This window comes from Arctopsyche grandis, chromosome 4 (genome assembly GCF_051622035.1).
Source record: "Arctopsyche grandis isolate Sample6627 chromosome 4, ASM5162203v2, whole genome shotgun sequence".
In the NCBI taxonomy this organism is placed as follows: Eukaryota; Metazoa; Arthropoda; class Insecta; order Trichoptera; family Hydropsychidae; genus Arctopsyche; species Arctopsyche grandis.
In genome coordinates, this window is record NC_135358.1 from 5,399,229 (window position 1) to 5,423,546 (window position 24,318).

At 32.1% G+C, this 24,318-nt stretch overlaps 1 protein-coding gene across 1 annotated transcript in view; it reads right to left on the reverse strand.

Moving 5' to 3' along the window:
• Window positions 1–24,318, reverse strand: part of LOC143910404 (PAS domain-containing protein cky-1-like) — a 66,175-nt gene that overhangs the window by 22,709 nt on the left and 19,148 nt on the right. Inside the window, 2 exon segments of the mRNA XM_077428855.1 lie at window positions 9,517–9,690; window positions 19,206–19,295. Of these exon segments, the coding sequence (XP_077284981.1) occupies window positions 9,517–9,690; window positions 19,206–19,295 (264 nt within the window).

The window sequence follows — 24,318 nt, forward strand, 5'->3', positions numbered from 1 at the left end:
CATATACTTTTGTTGTGATAATTACGTATCTGTTATATAATTATTTTTGCACTACCAGATTCATTTTTTTGTTGTTAGTTTGACCTCTTAGTTGATTGCGATGCTTGTTGAGTTCAACAAAAAATTTGCAAGCTTAGTTTACCGCAAAGACACTCGTCATGTAGATCATTTTAATTGTACATAACTTCATAGTATCGAGATAAATTCAAATAAGTAAAGTATGACTTATGCATATACAATATACATATGTATGTACATAAATAGATACATACATATTTAATACAAAATTTTTAGTAGGAGTCTTTCGGTACGAGCTGAAGCTGTTTGGATATGGTTAGTTATCATTGTTAATGAAATTGTTTCGTTTAGGAAAATTTTCACAAAGTATTTTGCTTTTCCAATACTAACCCATCCCGAATAAAAACATAATATTTATATTGATTATTTAATTACGGCTAGTATTTTACTGGTAAGTATTTCAGTCTATTTTTGTCAGTATTTAAATATGAAAGATCAGTATTTATATTAAACGGCCAGTATCCGTCGTTCAGTATACAAGTGGTCTGTATAAATAAAAATAAAAAATATTTATATTAATTGGTCAGTATTTAAACATACATAAATGGTAAGTTTTATTTTGTCGAATGGCCAGTATTACTTTTTGATTGGTATCAACACAAATTTGGTTCAAACTTAAATTCCAATTCCATCCAACAGGCATTGCTATTTGTTCTGGAGAATTTAAATCAGATTTTTATACTGTCCATTTTTTATTTATATTGACATTTGATAATATAATACTGAATATTTTGTAATAAAATACTGGTCGAAAACTGTTCTATTACAGAAATTGATTAAAATATGGACAGTTTAATTTATTGCCTTTATTTTATTAGGCTAAGTTGATGTAGGACATAATTTTACTGATCACATTTATTCAAGTTATGATAATAATTTTCGTTGATTGATTTAAGCAGCTCATATTTGATGTCTTTTCATTTCCAAAAGCCCACCCTCAATACACGGAAAATATGCGTATCTTAAGATCTCGTACAGACTATTGCTTCTGCGCAGTATTTCCGGTGAATCGGGGTGAGCCTTTGTAAATGAAATAATAATGATGTTTATTTACAATCTGTTTTAGAACTGCAAACGAGCATAAACTTACATTGAACCGAGAATATGTAGTAACTTATTGTAGGTGCAACTTCCGTACTTTCGATACGATCGCACCGCATAGAAAGCTCACTAAACGATCGGCCTGAATGCATTTTCGAGTTGAACAGTCCTGCATCGAGCAGATGGAGAAGTAGCATTCGAATGCATGGTGGACATGTGATACAAATATGTAAATGGTACATCTCAATACACATGTGTGTACCCCGGAGAGTCGGTGGTGCTCGCGCGCGGGTGTTTTGCTATTACAATCAGCTCGATTTACATTTCATAAATAAATCGCTGGTCTCCTTCCACCATCTCCTTCGAATATATGTATATGTATGTATGTATGTATTTCCCCTCGTGGACCATTTTACGGTTGCATTTAGCGTTGCGAATAAAGTGAGTGCGCGCTTTGTTCGGAATCCGCGACGGAATGTGTTCTACCCGCGAGTGAAATGCTTTTGTCTGAACAGTCGTGAACTTTCGCCGCGCACTGCATAATTTAATCACAATATTGAAATAGTCATCGCTTACGATGAGAATATCTACTGTTCATGTATGTATGTATGTATGCATGTATGGATGTGGACGATTTAGAAAGCTGCGAGGTTAAAACGGCAGCTCAAGGGTCACAAAGTTACGATGTTGATGCACTCGTACTATCGTGGATGGGTTCGAGTTATGGTCAAGGACTGCAAGAATTCGTTAAGATGTATTTTGTAATTTTTGACACTTGCTGGAGTATACGAAGTAATTATGCAAAGTTTGTGTTAGATTTGTTGAATGGTACATATGTAAGCATTTTTGAAATTTTATGAGTAATAATGGTACCTTATAATAATGCAACATGTAATGAAATTACGATTTGATGAATGTTTTTATATCTGTTTCTATTTTATAAGGCTTTATTTCGAGAAGATTTAATCGGGTAAGTATGTACATATATACGTAAGTTGAGAAATTTTCTCGCGCGTTCAAGCCTCCCAAGATAATTTCTGGAAAACTTTAGTAGAACGCGTAATTTTATTTTATTACATCGATAAAATTTTACATTTTAAACTATTTAACAGAAAATTATTATAAAAAGACATAACTTTAAATATTACCCAATTATTCAATTATTTGCAGTAAAATATGACATTGAAATATAAGCGGATTTATTTTTTTTACGACTGATTTATTTATGCAGTTATATTGAGCCAAACTCTGTGTTGTAAAATTGAAGTTGTAAACTTTGTTCAAAACATAATCTTAAAATTTGTGATTGGTAATATAACTTTATGCGTCTAACATGCCTACGTAAGTGTTTCGTCCATTTAATATTTCTTGTTTCAGAAAGGTTTGTGAAAGGTTGAAAACACCTTAACATTGTGGTGAGTATATAAAACAAATCAATTTTATATGAAAGTCTATCAATGAGTCGGAAAATTCTTGGAGGAGAAAATTGATCTGAATTCTAGTCAACAAGAAAGCCTTAAATTTCTTCTGGAATTTGAACTAACCTGAACGAAAATGTTCAACTATAATTCGAATGAGATCAATCTATTAACGTGCCACAATAGAAATTGACAAAGACTGAATTTAAACTAATTGGCTGATTGCAACGTTTTCCTCAGACCTTTTGCGAGGCTATTAGAGAATATTATTATAGTATAGGTATTAAACGTAGTACTTAAGTATGATTGGTATCATAATAATTGGTAGCATTTTGGTTAGTATAATCCAGATCGATCCTATGCTGATTTATTTGACAATTATTCGTACATATTATATTATAGACTAGTGGTATATTTGTTATATTATATTATAACCAGCAGAATAGACTAGTGGTTAGCATATAATTCTTTGAAAAAAGTGGCCACAGGTTCAAATCCCACTGGTTTCTGCTGGCCAGATCTTGGATTTGTAACTCCAGGTCGATCATTTCCTACCAGAGTTTGCCAATTTATCTGATTTTCATTGAAATGGGTTCAACAAATTAGCAACTTCACCCATTTTCTCGCAAGTATAGACTTTTCAGCAATCTCGAATTTCGCTCAATTGTATAACATGCTGAAAATTTACAAATTTGACCATAGATGTCTCTATGTATGTATTTATGTACTTTGTATAATACTGATAATTTTTGTATCAAATGTACAATGTTTCTGGTCAGGAAGGCGCAGTGGGATTACCTGTAAGGTCTTCCCGGTATAAATTAAAATAAATAAATAAATTATACATATGTATAACTGGATTCAAAAAGAGGCTAATATAGCATCCAGGATTGAAGCTATTAAATTAGATTTGGAAATCAATATCGCCAAGATTCGATGCATTTTAGACCGTGAAACTTTTCAAAGTATCAAAATTGTCAATGGCGGAAGTAGAAGTGTCACGGTCGCAAAGCATTAGCAGGTAAACGCACACGCAACACAAAAAAATCTTGAGTCGCGTGAAAAATGGTGACACCAAATAAGGATAGGAGAGATACGTTGGTCTTACACGGTCTAGCCTTGGATGGATTCGTAACACCGGCTCTCGGTGAACTATGGGAAAAAATGAGCCTCAACAGTGAAAGGAAGATCCGGTACGAACGCTGCACCGGACCGAAGGCTAGAAGGGACATGCTGGATGGAGAACCATTATATACATATTCATTCGATGTGCAGCAGCCAACAGCTACATTGCATATTTTGTAATTTATTTGTTTTTACACGGAGCGACAGACTGGCTTGTCGCCGTAAATATCCAACTAAAGGTATACAATATGTACCTCGGTGGAAAATTGCCACTCCACATACGGTAGCGATCACCGTTAGATTTATCGGCCGGGTATTAATTGCTTTCGCAAAAATCAACTCGAGGAAATCTCTCGACGTCATTGTAAACACTCGATTTCATCCAACAAAGGCCAATGATCGTCAGTTTGGAGTACCCATAGTCTGTGTGCAGAGTCTGAAAGGCCGTTCGAGTGCGCTCATATTTATGTAAATAAACACTACTGTTTATACTGGAACGGTGTTTGATTTAAACTCTGGAGATTAACCGTGGATAAAGCTCTTTGAGTGGTGCATTCGAAGACGTCATTAAATGAACGATTCGTGTCGTACGAGTGAAGTGACTTTCGATTTCGTATGTGTTCGCATTGGCATTGTCGAAAATTCCACGTTAGGTAGATAGATACGTGTGTCTGCTGATAAATTAAATGGTAGTGGAATTCCGAAGGTTTGTGCTTAATGCAAAATTATTCCACTTTGACAAAATTTATATCTGATAGAGAATAATAGGCGGTGCGTGCGGGGAGGCTAAATAATTGTCGACCGTCGACCATATTTTATTTGAAACATATGGTAGATTGTTTCATTGGATTATACATCGATATAAATTCATATCCAGGACAACATTGGAAATGAGTTCAGTTAGATTTTCTATTAAATATATTAGAATCAAATTATTCATACGAATATCATACAAGTCATGTTATACAGTTAGAGTAATAAAATTTCATTGATATATTGTGTAATACTAAATTCAAAATATTATATTAAAAAAAACATCGTTAAAATATTTATTGGATTGATGACTATGGAAAAAATAATAAATTGAAATATTTAAAATATTTTCGTCTCGATAAAAGTCAACGGTACGAAATCGTGAATCATTCTGCAAAAATAGACCCGTTTTTTTCGGCGGCGTTGAAATAAGTTAATTAACCGCACAAAATAAATAATAAACAATAAAAAAACCGGACCGTGTTAAATATTTAATAAATTTTTAACGCATATTTTGACGCTAATCTTTGTGTATTGTCAAATATTTTTAATAATCCGAATTAAATTTACATATTTAATGCAAATACGAATTATCATTAGGTATGAAAAGTGTTTGGAAAAGTTTTATTTTTGATTGCGTCTATAAATTATTATTAACTTTGTATTATTTACGATCGATTATGTCTCATTATTTTTTGTTTATGAATGAATCAAGAATGTCTCTTGCCAAAGCCATATAATTTTCATGAGAATCACATCATATTTATTACCATAACGTATGTCTATAATATCATATAAAGAGAAGCTTTTTAAATCAATTTTTCAATTGAGTGTAAGGAAAATATATATGTGGAATATTTAAATACAGCATTAAGATTAATATAAAACATATTAGACTTTCCATATATGTTTCGATTGTATACCAAGTTTATCAGAAAGCACACATATAAAATAGTTTGACAGCCCTGCACATTATCTATGTGCATAATGTAAGGACGATTAATTTTTAACATTAAACACACGCTGCTCTTTAATGTATTTATATTCATAATAAATACACGCAACTATTTATATTGCATATGAATGTATTTCGAGCCGTCCCGGTGCATCGAGTCCGATACTGTGCAGTGTGCAGTGCCACCTCGGGCGATACGAATAAATTTGCATCGATTTGAAATCACAATATTTTATATTGCATAGATATGCGAGAGTGCAACCACGGTGTTTATCTTCGCCGGACCCGGTATTGTTCTCGGAACTCCATCTTCTTCTTTTTCATAAATATGCACTCCGCGGTCGCGGTGCATTTCGACGCCGACCCACCGACAAAATTCATCTCAAAACGAAAGGAAAAAAATCGGACAAACTCTCATTGTTGATATTCAAAGTTCGACTAGTCGAGAGGAATTTCGCATATGCTCGCCATTCAAGTGTCTGCGAGTCGTCTACCTGTCAAATGACGTGTTTTTGAGGACGACTTATGATCAAATACACTCTGATGTCATTGATATAAAATTGAGTATTAGATGACCATTTTAATATTTAATTCATATTTTTTTATAAAGTAAACTGCTAACTTTTAAATGTAATTAAAACTCTTGTAGGTATTTATATGAAAGGAAAAGGATTCAAATAAAACTATATACATAATTAAATGTGACGTAGTACTCATCATATCAGGAAGTTTTTAAACAACCTAACGTACTTAAAAACAATTATGTATTTACCTTTTAATAAATCTTCAAATTCTAAACGACACGATATATTAGCCGTTATATTTGAAAGTGGCGAAAGTCCAATTTTCAGTTCCAAAAACACTATTTCTGTTTGACTAAATTCACAAATTGCTATAACTTATTTTAATTCGATATGTCCAGAATCTCGGAAAAGCAAAATAAACGCATTAAAGGCCACCAGTATTTATATTTAATGTTTTGCGAGATATTTCTCGAAATGAAGAAAAGTGGACTTATGCCATTTTCAAATATAACGGCTCATGTGCATATGTGTACTTAACTAATTTTCGGTAAATTTATAGATATTTTAGCTTTTAGTTAATATATACCTATGTACATATCTTAATACTAATGTAACTTATATAAAATATACAATGTTAGACTATTCAGATGTATAAAATATAACATACATATGTACATACATATACATATGTAACTTAAAAAGTGAATTGTGAGTATTGATATTTCCCTTCCTATTTCTTAGAACAGAGTCGACTTGATAATTGAATTAATTTTATTTCAATTACTATTGAAATAAAATATAATCATTGTTTTTGGAAATGTATACGAACCTTTTTATATCATAAAAGCGTACTAATAAAAACACGCATTAATAAATGGAGCGTATTTCCTTCCCATGAGAGAAGTCTCCAATATACATATATACATACATACATACTATTTAATAGATATTTACAATTATTGGTCACTATACAGTTCCAATGTATATCAATTTATTTCCTATACATGTATACGTTTAAAACTATCTCAATAGAATTTTTATAATACGCCTTAGTGAGGTGGAAACAATGTACACACATTCGCCAATTTTTTTAACCAAACTTCGCGTGTTATTTGTACGCGAATGGCAGACTACTGTTTTATTTGTTTTTTATTGTAATTTCACATATATTTTTTTCAGTTCACCAGGTGAGTGTGGAATAAATTGTAATGCAGAGCAAACATTGTACGCGGATCCCGGGCTGTGACAGTGCAAGTTTCGCACCTCGTTGCCATTATTTGCATAATTGAAGTCTTCATTCACCACCGGGCTACAATGACATCGTTTAACATCGACATAAATCACCAACCGTTTGGTCTCCTCGACGCACATATAGGCATGCAAGAGAACCAAATAATAACGAGAGAGGAAAAAAAGGCGTAAAAAGATTCGACAAAACTTCGCGAGTGGTCGCTACTGCAACACATTCCGCGACAACACAATTTTATTTATTCGCGTTTCGTACGAGCAAACATATAAAGTACGAAGTCGAGTAATAAGATTAATGCAATACTGCAGATATTTTTATTATTTTAAATGTATTTTCCGACTGCTGAATGCATAGAATGGAATTCTAGGGGTGTTGAAAGGTCGTACACGTGAAGGGTAGTCGTCGTGGACTGCATAGGAATGTTCTAAAGTGGTATTCATCAAGCGTTCGCTACGAGTTGATAATGATATTCAATGTCTTTATACGATTTCTGCTGAGCAAAAGTGAACTAAGTCACCACTGCAGGCTAGCTTAACAATTGTCAACACTTGCTACATATTATGGTGGGCACTTGATATTATATTGCAGATTGTATCATTCGGAATGAAAGAGTTGTTGAATGGATAAGCGTAGGAGGTGAACGAGAGATTGAATAAGCAACCAGATGTAATAAACTATATTTATACTTTCAATTGGAAATTTTGTAATGAAGATAGCTGATAATGACAGCTTTTGATATGAAAATTTTTCTATAACTTTTGACCGCTTACAGTTTCTAAATTTTCATTTTGATACATTTTGTTTCTATTTATTTCATTTACATAATTATATTTATGTACTATCAATTACATACATACTTACATAGATCAGTGGTTAGCGTGTAAACTTTCAACTGAGTGGTTATTTATTTATCCTCTTGGATGTATGTGACTCCAGGTCAATCATTTCCAATCAGAGTTTGGCAATTTATCTGATTTTATTGAAACAGTTCCACAAAATTGGCAAAAACATTTCCCGTCTCTCGCAAATTCGAGTTTAAAGTATATTGAATTTGCTGATATTATAAATTTGATACCCAATATGTAAAATGTAGCTATTTCTCGAAAAATAAGTGTTATCGAATTTTTACATAGATGTCTTTATGATACTTTACAAACATAATTGTTTAACGCGTGTTTGTAATTAATTGACCAGGAAATTGCATTAGGATTTATCGATTAGGCCTTCCTGGTAAATGCACATATACATATATGTATCTATAAAAATAAATAAATATATATGTACGTACATACATATGTACATATGTTTGTGTATAAAATTGTATAGAAAATCTCAAAGTAAGCTTTATTTTATATAAAATTACCCGGCTTAGCTCGGTAAATGGAAATTAAATGAAAACCATGAAAAAATCACAAACGTCTTTGACTAATCCAGCCAATCAGAAACGAATTACAGACGCCGTTTTGGTTTTATATATAAGATATTTCAATCAATAATCGGGCGTTTATTGTATGAGACATTATATTTGAAAGTGGTAAATAGTTCACTTTTCTTCATTTCAGGAAATATTTCGCAAAACATTAAATATGATGTTTTACGTTTAACAATATTTAAAATACTGGTGGCCTGCAATACGTTTATTCTGCTTTTCTGAGTTTCTGGACATATCGAATTAAAATAAGTAATAAAAAATTCTGAATTAAGTCATACAGAAATAATGTTTTTGTAACTGGAAATAGGACTATTGCTACTTTCAAATATAAAGGCTCGTATCTTAAATGATATATCTACTTGATGTAATATAGCCTATACGATATTATACTTTACATATATACTGACATATTGAATATGATATATTAAAATAAATGATCCTGTCTAATATAATATATCAAAAAATGATAAATAAGTTACTTTATTCAACAGAAATCAAACTAAAAATTAGGTTAGGTGAACTTAGAGTACATATACATATGTCATAGTGGACTTGGTCCACAATTTCGCGTATGATACACAGCATTGTAGCCGTTAATTAAGACCATAATGCTGTCGCCGCAGTACATCGGCGCATTCGAAGCGCTCAGCATCCGAGTCAAATGTTACAACCGGCCTTTCGCAGAAATGTTTCATTCTGTCCCGGCTTATTTATGCGGAGATATGATCTGGTGGTCGGACACCTTACATGGCTCCGTCCTCAGCAGCCTTCGAAGACGACGACTAACCAACTCACTATGCGAATATTATTTACCACCGTGCTGAAATCCAGGTCTGTGTGCCAGCAAGCGGCTCGGTGAATTAGTGCCCGTTCGCGATCAATGGTCGAATAAATAACGCCGGGTGAATTAATTAGATGTTTCTAAATGGTGTGGTGCTTACCTTTTGGTCTCCGAATCTCATTTGGCGTCGAGCGTTTCTCGATACGTTCATCCTGCACAGGAACAACCTGTCCTCGGCGTCTGCTGGGGTTCTGCACAGTTCCGCTTGCACGCCCTGATGGTCTTGTTTGTCTATTATGTCGTAGACGCTATCGCCGTGGATCAACAGGTCCTCCTGTTCAACAATGCAGAACAATGTTATCGTTTTAGAATGGGTAAAAATGGTGCCGATAGGCGATAAGCATATTCTCGGTATAAGTGTTTGCGAATTTGTTGAAATGCTACACGCTATCTACATACATACATACTCATAGATACCTATATATATTTGCAATATATATATATATATATATATATATATATATATATATATATATATATATATATATATATATATATATATATGTATATATATATATATATATATATATATATATATATATATATATATATATATATATATATATATATTGCCGTAGATATTACTAACAAATTAACCAACAGATTCTATACAATAATCACTAGCCACCATACTTAGCTTGTAAGAAATGGCTAAAACATTAGTAGCTTCAAAAAATCTTTAATTAAAAATAATATACATATGTATATGTACATGCAAGTGTATGAATAAAATGTATTTTGAATAATTATATGAATTGTAAAAGGTTTATGAGCTTTTTTTCCTGATATGTCGTAAACAATAACATTTAAATAAGATAATATTTTTAATACTATTTAAGAAAAATAATGTGTAAAATAGATAATGATTACTGGATCAGTAGCTATTAAAATGTATTCTTTCGTGAATTAAGATGTATTGACTTAAGATATATTGTGAACACAATATATGAACAATGAAAAGCTTTTAAAAATTCTAAAACTAATTGTTGTACTAAGTAATGAAGGCCATCACTGCAACGAAAGTGACTCGATCGAAAGTGGAAAAACCAAGATTTTTCGCGATTTTTATGACAATATCTGAAATAGTCCGTTTACCATGCATACACATGAAGAGCGGGTAGCATACATTGTATATTACCATACATATATAGTACCGTTTACCATGCATACATTCTTTTCAATCTTTGCTTTTCGATCTTTCGGCTTTCGACTTTCGATACAGTGACCCAGACCCGTAGCTGAAGAAAGAAAATAAACATACGTAGCTGAAAAAAGCATTGAATTGTCCGGATTTTTTCATTCTAATTTTCAAAATTTCAACGCTTTCTTTAATTTGAAATTGAAAACAAACTGATAATATTTCAAGTAAGAACTTCCAACGTTTAACGTCTCACCAGAAATCTAACAGAGCTTTCGGTAAGCAAACACCTCATGATGTGGCCCACATCCCACGCATGAAATATCAATTTTAGATTTAAATCTCGACAATTGTTTTTATTGCGGCACGCTAGTCTCTACGTAGTAAAATAAGTATAATGTTGTTGCACTTGGCATGATTGCCAAGATTGTGCGGGCGGGTCGCGGAGCTTTTATGAAGAGCTTTCAGCTCTCGCAGAATGTAAACATTCGTGAACTCCCGAAGGGCGCTGGCCTGTCCGTCCGCCGAACGAAATAATTACACATTATTACAGCATCAGAAGTGAACGTTTTCGCGGAGCTTTTTGATATCTGCTTTATGTTCGCGGGTGGTTCTCCTCGTACCACCTCGTAATTATGTCTTAAATGCGACCAATAAAACGTACGCCACCGAAGAGCGGGCCTTTACCGGCTACGCCAATCATACACGCTTCTTCCAGACAATAAACGTGCACTTGACTCCGGATAGTCGCAACATACAATGTAAGTGTTGACGATAATTATCAACAGTGATTTTTACCGCCGAAGAACTATGTATTTAATATTATTTCATACATATGTAGCCAGCAGTATGGCTTAATGGTAGGGTGTATGTTTAGCACCGAGTGATCAGTGGGTTCGATCCACCATACTGCTGGTTAGATTTGGGGGTATTTGTGACTCCAAATCGATCGTTTCTTATCAGAGTTTGCTAATTTTATCTGATCATTGTTGAAACGATTCCTCAAAATTGGCAAAAAATCATCTTTCCTGTTGTCACAAATCTTCTGTATTTATTGTGTGTATAATTTGTAAAAATTATGTACAAAATGTAAATCCATAGATGTCTCAATATATTAATTTTGTAATTAATTAATTGTTATTTCATGTTCTTCAGCGTCTGGAAATACAGTGATTTATGTAATAATAAAATGCTGCATTGTTTGTAATTAATTGTCCAGGAAGGCGCACTGGGGTCTTCCTGTCAAGCCTTCCTGGTATATATTTATGTAAAAATAATAAAATAATATGTACATATATCTAAATGTTTCAAGCTCGATGCGATACATTTGTATGAATTTAATAGGCTGTACGGAGAATTCAATTCACCCTTTGAATCTATCCAAATGAAGATTTAACCAAACAATTTACTGATTATCTTGAACCATTTTTTTGGCATCGGAATATAGAGATATGTGTATTTTAATTCAGACATATGTACATACTTAATATGGATATCTAATGTACTAACAAGTGTTACGCGAGCCAAAAAAGTTTGGGAACCGCTGTTGTAGAGTATTGACATATACATACACATACAATATGCTATTCAGATTTTTATTTCAATTTTTTGGTAGATATACTTAAAAAAGTGGTAAATACATAATGTAATAATGAATAGCTTAAAGTTGAAGTAGTAGTAGTTTTTTAATACAACTTTTTTCCACGGTGTTTAGCTAAATGTTTGAATTATTTTACATCTGTAATATAAACATTTATGCATATGATTTTTTTATTTTGACACTATTTTTGTTTGTCTTTTTTGTTAAAAGCGATCATTTAAGTAAAAATATTATTGAGTCGCGAAATAATATATGAAAATTGCATATGAAATATCCAAACTAAACGGTATGAATACAGATTACCTAAACAAAATCTGCTTTAGGTTATTGACTTTAGAGAGTCTATAATTAATATTATGTGTTAAATGTATTATGAGCATTTATAAGAATTATAAATAGGTTTTTGAGCTCTTTTTCTTATTATACTGTACATTAACATTAGAATAATATAATACTATCATTACTAACCAAATTAAATTAAACTGTAAAATAGAAAATGATCAGTAGATCAGTAGCTATTAAAATAGATATAAGATGTATTGTGAACATAATTTCATAATAATAAAAAGCATTTAAAAATCAAAAACGGTATGAGAAGTCTTTTGAAGAAAACCCTTTAAAGAACTTATTAATTATTCAAAAATATTATCACAATAAAGAATCTACATATATTTTAAATCGAGTATATTACTTTTAGATGAATTATATGATTATTTCAATTTAATTGTTGGATAATTAGCAGACTAGGCTGTAAATTTGGCAAATGGCTATTTTTATTACCAGCCTCTTATTTGCTCGTTTTCGATTTTTAAAAATGATTTCGACAAAACCATAAGAGTTAAAAATAAATTATGTAAGAATGAACATAAATATTGCACACGTATGCAGCTCGCATTCAAGATAGGGGAGATGAAAAAACGTAAATAAAGACAGAGCAAGTCGCGTCTGGCGCAAGATGCATAAATTTCAAAGTGTTTCACAGTGTCGGTCGAAAATGTGAAACGTTGAAGAAGACACTGTATTATTATGGGATGATGCTGTGGGTGGTTCACCATCTTTACGGAGGCGAGGGGGAGAAGGGGGAGGGAATGGGGAGGTCAATGGGGGTGGACAGACCGCCCGGTCGAGAGACGTATGGGTAGCTGCCGCGGGTCATACTGATATACTCAACAAAATTGCCACACATCCCACATTATCTTAATACATACCCACGGAGGTAGTTCTCGGTTCATTTGCACGCACTTAAAATTATCAAAGTGCAGTGGTCGTCCATCGTAGAGTTCCCCGGCCGAAATTGAACGGGACGAAACTGTTGCAAAATGGCTTACTAATGGATTCGATCAAGAAAATACCATTTTTTACTCGAAATAATGAACTTTTATCTAGAGAAATTCAATTTTGAGATGTTGCGCAATAGTTTGGTTCAAAAATACGAAGTTGAACTTAGACGGATTAAGGTCACGGATATGGTGAATCACCTCGATGGGGGTCTCTCTCTTGTTGCGTATAAATATATACCGGAGGGTACCGAAAGACGGACGCAACAAAAAAACGAGAAAAAAATGATTAATGGCATTATTGTGGCTAACCTTAGGACTTATTATTCGCATTTGAAAATTTGGCATCGAACATTTATATTGTGGACCGATGAAAAATACCGCTTTTATAAGTGATATATGCCGCGTGATTGAATCGGTGGTTTATGACTTTTTTGGGTCGCGACCTCTCCTTTTGATCGGTTTGCTTTGTCGACCGCGATGCACAATAAATGCAAATTTGCTAAAAAAAAATGTACTATGCACTGTTGACGATAAGAATTTTGCATAATGGTTTTTATCCATAGTGCTTTTCGTTGTACCTACTTCGCATTATATAATGGCCTACGAATTTATGCACCATGATTGCGCTGATATAATCGTTTAGGTATTTTTTGATGTTATTAGATATTTTTTAGTGCTATTTTTTAACAATTCTGACGATGAACAATCTAAATAAGATTTATACTGTTTTGGTGGAAGATAATTCTGCTGTTGAAATTGCAATCATTTTTCATTGAGTATTTTTAATTTGATGTGCTATTAACACACTCATTGCATTGTAAAGAACTGTAGCTTTGAATATTTCGTATAGATACGCTGTAATTACAATAAAAACTACAATAAATTCGGAATTATACAGAAATTACGTTTTTTTTTAACTTAAAATGCATTTGCAATTATAATAAAAAAGCACGTTTCAACTTCGATGGAGATTAAATGAACATACGCATTTGAATTTGAGATATTGAAGATCTCTCCAACGTTACACATATTATTATTGTTTATTTTATAGGAAATTGGAATAATCGACCTAAAAACGTGGAAGAATAATAATATTTTATATGGAAAAATCATAATACTATGGTTTTTTTTATGATTATGTATAAATGTACCTACTTTTGTCTGCGTACATATATACATATGTATATATTTTTATTTTTCTCATCTCTATGTATTTTTTCGCCCATTGTGGTGCATTAGGGACTCCTGTAATGCCACAATGGTCCAAACTTAAACTTAAAAAAATAAATAAATTATCATAATCATAATCAATACCTCCTGCCCGCACAGTTATTTATCTATATTCTAAGAGCTATCTGATTTCTTAATGAAATCATCTGAATGTGATACATTCAACCACAGCATAGGTTATCAGAGAATGTATAGCCTATTTGTCTGGTAGCCTACGCTCAATATTATTTTCATAAATGGATTTGATGTATGAGTGAATTTTGATCTTCTCTCTTCCATCCGAGCCTCACAAGAATATTTTTTGTATTCATTCATTTTACCACTATTGTGACTATTTCTATTATTGCTTGAACTTTTGCTGCAATTGTTTTTTTATGTATTATGTATAAACATGTTTTTTTCTCTGTTAAATTTTTGACCACTGTGGTGCATTAGGAATTTCTGTAATGGTCCAATGATCATAAGTTAAATGATATAAAAATATCGCCAATAATAATAACATAATATATACATATGTAGAAAGCTAAAACATTCATATATCGTATTCATTTTTTCAAATAATGTTTGTAGTTTGTTAAAAAACGCAAATACTCTCAAGGTTTATATCTATACATAATATTAAATTTATGGGCATACATATAGTAAAACATTGAATGATTCACAGTTATAATTTAGTATATAAAGGTCAGATTCCCATCGCGACTGAAAGAGTGTTCTTGATCTGCGATCTAAAATCAAAAGATAAATATATCATCGCTCGTTTTTGCGAAACGAAACCTCAACCACAACAGAAACTGTAATCCGACAAGCCCCAGAGTACAGCGCGTTTAATCCACTTAGAAACTTGTACTCTCATTCCACAATATAATATATATTATATATATTTAGCGCAAGTAGCGACGCGACGCTCGGGGTGATTATATTTAAGTGTTTTTCGGCGGTAAATAGTCGCTTCTTTTAAAGTTTTAAGTCGGTAATCTCCCGGCAAACGACCTATTTGTATGGTCACTAATTTCTGTGTTCGAATACAATTACGCCAGCAGGATCTAACCGACTGGGCTTTTGTCGAGGAAGGCTCTATTCTTTCTCTGGGCAGGCTATTAGGAGAGAATCACTTAAGAATCACCTGTGCAGCTACCGACGTGTGTGCATACTGTTTGAGCCCGAAATGATGATTAATGTGTTCTTTGGTGTAAAAGAACAGAGTCATGTTGTGTATGGGGGCCGTCGACAACCGAAGCTCTTTCGGTAGCTCTTATACTCCGGCTACCTCTTAGGTGATTGGTCGTAATTATTATTTATTTTTTTCACTTCCACAGTTCAGTTAATTCATTACCGCATCTAAATGCCTTTCAATGACCCTGTTTTTAGCTTTATAGCCGCTGACAGCAAGCCGCGCTTTCAATGTTTAGATTCGACTGTGTATTATTCATATTCTTCTGTAAAACTCTTGTGATGTGTACGTTGGAATATTGCGCAAGCTTTGTGTCTTTGATGTGCGAGTAGTTTCGACACGTCTGATAACACTTTGGAATTAATATTTTTGCTTTGAAGAATACGGCTTATTACGATGTGAAGTTTTGATCGGAGAGTGAAGTGTTCATTGAGTAATCGATGACAAATATAGATTTATTTCTTAACTCCATTATTTTTCACATTCATTGAAAACATCCAATGATATTTATGATAAATCATTTTTAATTAATTAAATTCAATACGTAAATATATTTGAAGTCGGAGGACTACAGGAATGGTAAGCTTATCTTTTTTATGTCAAGAAGGTTTTTATCAAGTCAAGAAGGTATTTCAATATGTTAAAATGTTTTTAGGCATTGTTTTACATAGTATTTGGATACTTTTTTCAATAGCTACCAGCATGGCTCGGTGGTTGGGCTTTTGCCTAGCATCGCCGGGTTCGATCCCGTGAATTCTGAGTATATCTGTAATGCTGCTGGTCAGACTTGGATATTTGTTTGGACTCCAGGTCAATCGTTTCCTATCGGAGTTTTGCCAATTTATCTGATTTCATTGTTGAACCGGTTCCTCCATTAAATTGGTAAAAAAAAACATCCTACCTACTATGTCACCACAATTTGAGTATGATTTATGTATAATAAAAATTTATATACAAGTTTGAATTAATAGATGTCCCGCTAATTTCGAGTTTTTCAGTGTCTAGTAATTCAGCGATTTATGTAATAAAATACTGCATTGTTTATAATTGGCCAGGAAGGCGCATTGGGGTTCACCTGTTAGGTCTCCCTGGTATATATGTACATATATACAAATTATTGTAAAATATATAAATCCAGACTGATTATTTTTTACAAACATTCTAAGAATATTGTTAAAGCAGCTTCAATGAAAATAAGTAGTAATATTTCTCATTTGTGTTTGATTTTGTAATCAGAAACTTCCTTTTTGATTTGTGTGATATCCAAAAAAGAAAATAAACTAGAATACTTAATACATGAGTTTTTCTTTACCTTAGAAATATTTTATAGAAATTTATTCAAATTTGCAATCAAATAATTACACCCATTAATTTCAACGTCATTTTCATTTAAGATTTCATCTGATCATCATTTCAATTCATCCTGTTCATAACATAAGAAATCAGTATTTGAGATTATTTTATTGAGACATTTCATTTTACTTTTAAAGAATGATTCAAATAAAGGCTTCCTCACAACTACATGTACATACATATGTAGTTGTGAGGAAGCCTTTTTTTCGATACACCGTTCAATTTTAATTTTTGATTTAATACATAGCCGTGAATTAAAAAAAATAATAACCACCATTCGATTAAGTATGATTAGGTGCGATAATTCCTATTTTAGTATGTAAATAATCCCATCGTTATTCGTTCAAGTGTTGGTAAAAGGAAGAAAAAGCGAGCGGCTTAACGCCAATTATTACCCGAACGTCGCCGGAGGGCAACGATTTTTTCTAAATATTTACAATTCGAATTCCGTACAAGGGGAGTGTGAAATAGTTATGTGAAGAAAAAAAAAGATAAGTCATCACTTTAAACACACACATAACAAACCGGATCTAGCACGTTGTGGCCGATCAAATATTGCCGTCGTCGTAATATATAATTTGCATGATTATTGGAGTAATAATGATACGCTGGAACAGATCAGGTGTGTTTTACATATCATCATCTTTTGGGACTGGACGACCACCGACCTTGCCGCGTGTGTAATTGATTGATGGCCAACAAAAGAAGTCGAAGACGTATGTACGTACGTACGGTGAACAAAAACGAAAATAAAAAATAAAATAAAACACGAGATATTAGAGGAACAACAAAGCCGCCTGCTTAATCCACAGACAGGTGTTACAATTTAACGGTGGCTTAATTAACTTCCTCGTGAGCCGTCTTGTCGGTTTAATTGTTTTCCTACGAATTTTCCACGTGCGATTAGGTACTACTTACTGTTGAAACAAAAAACTTGCTTATAATTTGCTTACTCAGCCCTCCTTCCCACCTCTCTTTCCCTCCTAGTGCTCTCAAAAAATAAATACAAATAATGGTGCGTAATTAGGGTTCGATATGTTCGTGTAAAATTTATAATAGTTCTTAAATTAAAATGGATTTTTTTTAAATGATTTGTATCGAACGAATTTTTGAGCAGTGCACTTGAAACGTACCGGATGTACATACATAAGCTGTAAAATTGGTGCAATTTTTCAACTGTAAATTAATTATAACAAATTGTATATAATTTAAGATAGTTATTGATAGATTTTCCATATTAAACATTAATAGGCTTGACGGCTCAATATAGCATCTGTAATATTGAAAAGCTGTCATCAGAAAAAAGTCATCATAATCAATACTCTTTTGTAAAGTAGATAATAGAACTGAAACATATTAAAATCTAATACTATCGAGTCCAAAGTTGATAGGTCTATAATTTGTTACATTGAATTATTGATGCAGTTGTGTTCCTGTTTTCAAAACATTCGAGTAATTTTTCAAAATATTTTTTTATTTAATTTTCCCGTTTTGAAATGATTTCCTAAATAATTAACATAATGTAATACAGAATTTATAAATAATACATGTTGAAGACTCGGTATTACAAATTATTGTGTTTAAAAAATGTTTAACGTGTTCTTTAATGGTCTGTTAATAGTAATTTAATTCACATGTGCGTTTACTTGCAGTTGAAATATCACATTAAATAAATTCGTTTTTAATCATCATCCAATGAATAATAAAAATGCACACCCACTTAACCATAACGGCAGACAAGCGATTGCTCAATTCAACGCTTAATAATATAATTATCGTTAATTCGCATAGAGAAAAAAAATTACAAAATCGTTATTATACAGCATGTTCATTAAACATCATACTGTAATGTGACATTACAAACGGTTTAAATCGCCGAATTAGCTTTGAAATATTTTTTGTAGAGGTAAAATAAGAAAAAAATGATAATAAATGCATTTGGGGGGGTTTTGCTTGATTGACGCACTTATTTTACTTTTTACATTTTGACGCAAATAAATAAAAATTCACTTACCATTGAATGTCCAAGGTATTCGGCCGCATTATCCGATATATAAAGAAGTTTTCCATTTTGAGTCATCATCATTAGAAATCCGCTCAAGGCCTGCAAATGACAAAAAAGCGTATGCTGTGTGAATCATTACCGAATATGAGTTAAGTCATTACAGAGACGACAACGTTTTCATTGTTGGATTAATCTTATTTTAGACGGTCGTAAGAAACATCCTATTCGATACACATAAAAAGTAAGAGCATTGTTTCAACATTTTTCTTACACACCGTAATAAAATTCAGGATGCATTTAGGGGTAAGTATGGGATACTATGAAATCATTAAGGGGTAGAAAAAAAATACGGTGGGCACATGGGTGTGTTTGTGAGTCAATATAGTATAATTCTCACGGAAATGATTCCCGAAAACCAGTATTAAACCCACCCACAAGGGTGGAGAGAAATATTGAAAGGGTACAATTTTCCCGGTCTTTTTATTACGTACGGCTGCTTATTAATAACATTCGGGTTTTTCGGGTCGTTTTTACCCATACAGTTATAATAGTTCCCACGCCCCGTGAGTGTACCTGTTCCGTACCCGGCTATGTGAAATGTCAGATGAAAGAGTATCTAAAACGAAAAAAAAAGTACAGCTCCATATAATCATGCGGCCGCAAAGCCTTAATCCGTATGTTTATATGAGCTATGGTTTTCTATTAATAGAGGATCAAAATATCAACTGGGGAGGGAGAAAAAAGCGTACAATGATGATAATGACGAGAAGTGATGTAATCGAGTATCTATGTAAAAAGAGATCTATAGGTCAATCAATCAAAGGTGCTAGGAAAATTTGCAAAATTATACTTACTGTAAATGTTCTGTGTAAAATTTTTAATTTAAACTACATATAACAAAAATTTGTTACTAATACGTATAATCTTATATATGATGATGAAATACGGATAGGTATTTGGAATTGGATTATAATTAAATGCAGAAAATATTCCTATATATATCTATGTAAAATTTCAGTTTCGATAGTAGATTAAAATGTTGATACTGTCGTCAGATTATGTTATGTTTGGAAAATAGCAAAAAAATAGTATCTTTGCAGAAAAAATTGGATTTAATGACTCGTGCTAAAAAAATTAAGGTAGATACCTATTTTAGCGCATTATTTGATTATTTTTTTTAGGATATAAATAGAATTTATTTCATTCTAAGATTTTTGATTGATTCTCTTTTTTCATACAAAATTATTTTAAAGTTTGCCATATGTTAAAATTAGCTGTGTGCTTCCGTCAAAAAATATTTTCATTGCACGTGCTTCCATTATATAACATTTCTAATAACTAAACATGAGTTTTCAACTGTGTCAGAGAAACATAGTCAACTTTATGTATATGTATGTATAGGTATGTATATATGTAGATCAAATCTTTTAGTAAAAAATATTTAAAAATAAGGCACACATAGGATATGGCATAAAATTCAATAAAAAATGGAAGAAATTCTTATGTATTGATTTATATAAAAAAATATCACTAATAAACATTTCAAAATACTAACGCAAACAAAATTACACGTTCGACATTAATTTGATACCTCATTTGTATAGTAAATTAGTATATATATAATATATCCTCGAGGTTTATTTAGTATAATTCGCGCCCGCGCATGCTCACGCCTTATCGCCTGATTTATTGAGATTTATTAACACGCAAAAAAGGGCAAACACACAAACACACACACATAATTTAAAAAATAAAATAATATATATCATAAAGATCACCGATTGTTTGAATAAATCACTCAGAAAAGATGTGTCAGTCGCTTGTTAACGCGCATTTCATAAATCACCGGATTGACCCGATACATTTTGGCGAGTTTCTCATGTCGGTCCGCTCGGCAATTAATCATTTTCATTCACAATTAGGGGAAAACTAACCGATAATTACGCTAACCTTCGAAGCACTTCCTATACATTGTTAACAAGCCGGTATATATCACAATTTAACTCGCATGTGCTCGCTCTTTAATATTATCAATCACGCAACGTTCCGCGTACTCTATATTAACTATCTATAAATGTAGACTGTTTCCAATTTTTTTTAATTGTATTAATATTACAAGTCGCACACTATAATTGGTGAGATTACCCCTAGTATAATCAAGGTGGTGTATGCTGTAATAATAACCGAAAAAAAATAATTAGGGCCATCCCACCGAGACGCCCAATAAGGTCGAAGCTATAGATCACCTGCTGAGAGATCGCTATCACCGACCAAACATTGTTTTTTATTTTTTTATTTATTTATTCTAAATATAAAGCTTGTACACAAACAATTTTCAACAGTCTTCCTTAATTCATTTGGAATATAAACCGTACAACCATCGAAAATTATCGTTAAAGCGAAAAATTCGACCGTGATGGCGTTCGCCGAATAAATCATCGGTTTACTGTAATTATGAAACAAAATTTTAGCCACTTAACAGATACACGTGTTGGGTGAATCGGGTATTAATTTTGCCAATGAAAATATTATACGCACATAAATAAATTCCTGTTCGAATTTTAACACGTGTTTCGTTGACAGCACCGAGTAAGAAAATTTGTTAGCGCAGTGTGATATTTTTTGAGAATTATTTTATACAAAGTAATACTTGAAAAATTAAATGCAGTATAAAATTTTGTTTATTTTGAAGGCGATACGTTACAGAGATCGATCGTTAGATTAGATTATAATCGTATGTCTATTAAATTCATAATAAGCGGAGAAAGTGTCGAATGTTTGAACTGTGTATAATAAAAAAATAGCATACTTTTGATTATGATTAGAAAGTTCAAAAAATGCAATGAAAATTCGTAGGACGTTCGGAAAATTAATCACCCATTATAAGAACGACGGATAGTGAGAAGATTGTCAGCTCGTATTTGACTTTGCAGCGATCATTTATCAAACAAAAATGACTAAATAAAAAAAGCAAACCCACCGAATATATTTATATTTGAAGGTGAAAGCAGTTATCAATCAGAATATGATGGATGTTGATAACATATATCTTCTACGCATTATAAATTCAGAATTATACACGTCCATCTCCAGCTCCATTAGATAGTTCGAGGAAAGGTCGTGTAATATATGTAATATAATATATAGGCTGCGGGAGAACCGCTCAAGGAAACACGATACGCTCTTAAAGTCAAGCTTTTACTATATCGTATGCTTTATATTGTACCTTTCTATTTAAATTTAAAAATAAATACGAGCAAGTGCTGGTTTAATTATCTGTTTTAATTACTGCGATAGCGCGAGCCACGAGTCGATAGTTGCGCTTTTGCGTTTCTTGTTCTGTGCGAAAACGTGAACGTATAATAATATATGAAACCTATTAATGGAACTCATGCTGACAACTCGCGGTACACATGTTGCAAATATACTACATAATATAGACAAGCGAAATATAAATTGTGCATTAAAAACATTACAGGATAAACACTGCGAATGAATAAGCGTTTGTATTTAATTTTAAGTGGGGTTTAATTTGAATCTTCAAACCGTGAGAAACTTAGTATAAGTATAACCTTTGAAAGAAGAGTACATATGTATACTGAAAATATAAATTGATAATGATTATTCTTAAAAATATATAAAGTAATATGTAGTTATAATATTATATTGAAAGATTTAGAGTTCATTTTGTAATAAAAATATATATATATTTTTTCATATTGAAGTCGAATTTGTTGATAGCTTACTTTATGATTGGTACAGCCTGTAGAAAACATTATGAAAAATCAAAAATTATTTCAAACGCAAGTACATACATTTACTGGAAAAATTTGGATGGTCAACAGTTTTACGTCTTCCAATAGAGGCCATATATGAATAAAAAAAAATGTTAAAAAGTAAACTTAAACTTGTAGTTTAATGAATTTCAATGGAAAATTTAGAATATTGTTGAGTGCAAAATTTTCAATGTGATTTGTAGGCATTGAAAGATATGTATGTATGTTATTAATTTTAATTAGCTTGTCCTTCATTCTTTTAATATTTTCCATAAGTATAATTAAAAATGTCGGTTTGAATTTAGCACAGTTGAGGTCACCTGTAACCCGTAATTATCAGATGCTCAGGTTTCTGACTATTTATTTTGGTGTACGCTTTTAGTAAAGACCCTTTGAAACAAGCCGACGATTCAAGATAAGAAAAACGTATTATACATAATATTATTAATTGATTTTTCAAAAGAAACGTCATTTTTCTTTCACACGTACTCCTCGCACTGCATCCTAATGGCGTTAACAAGTGCCTAAGTGCCGGTTTTCGAGAGCGATGTATGTATTTTTTTTATCTCTCCAGTTACAGTATTAAACGATTACGGACGAGATGGGTTTTGCTCTAAAAAAAAGATTAACCGTAATATATACTTATTTTTTTTTCGTTTTCGTACGAACGAGAGGTCAAAGAAAGATGATTGTCGGGTTTGGCAACGTGAGATACATTTTTATTGATATTATATCGGTGTACGTCGAATGTATTGCATAATAATTTCGATAATCAGTGTGATCCACTCGTTTCTTCCCCATATGCGAAAGAACAGTTCTTAAAACACGATATATTGAAATATTACTGTTATTACCGACGAATTTATGACCGATAGAGTTGTTAATACGAATTACGTGATAACGACGCAAATTCGAAACATATAGACTTACTACGACATGCCATTTTAAGTTGTGCAAACTTTTATAACGCCCCTTTAGATTTTTTTCATAATAATTACACGGCTCGTTATACACACCAATGTATAGCATATTTAGTATACATTTATGAAAAAAAATCATATAAATGATGTCGAATGTACATAGTTATAGTTTCGAATACCAATTGTCCCAAACAATATTTATGTGCTATAATAATCTTAAAAAATAACTGATATGTCAAGGTATTACTTAAAGACATTAATGTATGTATAGTTGAATCAAATATTTTGTAGTAGGGCATTATAACATTGAACTTATGAACTGAAGATTCGTGATTCGATTTCCGATACGGTCTTTCGATTTATTCAATTATTTTGAAGGTTTCTGATATTGCTATAACTAAGCTTAGAAAATTATGATGTTTTTGA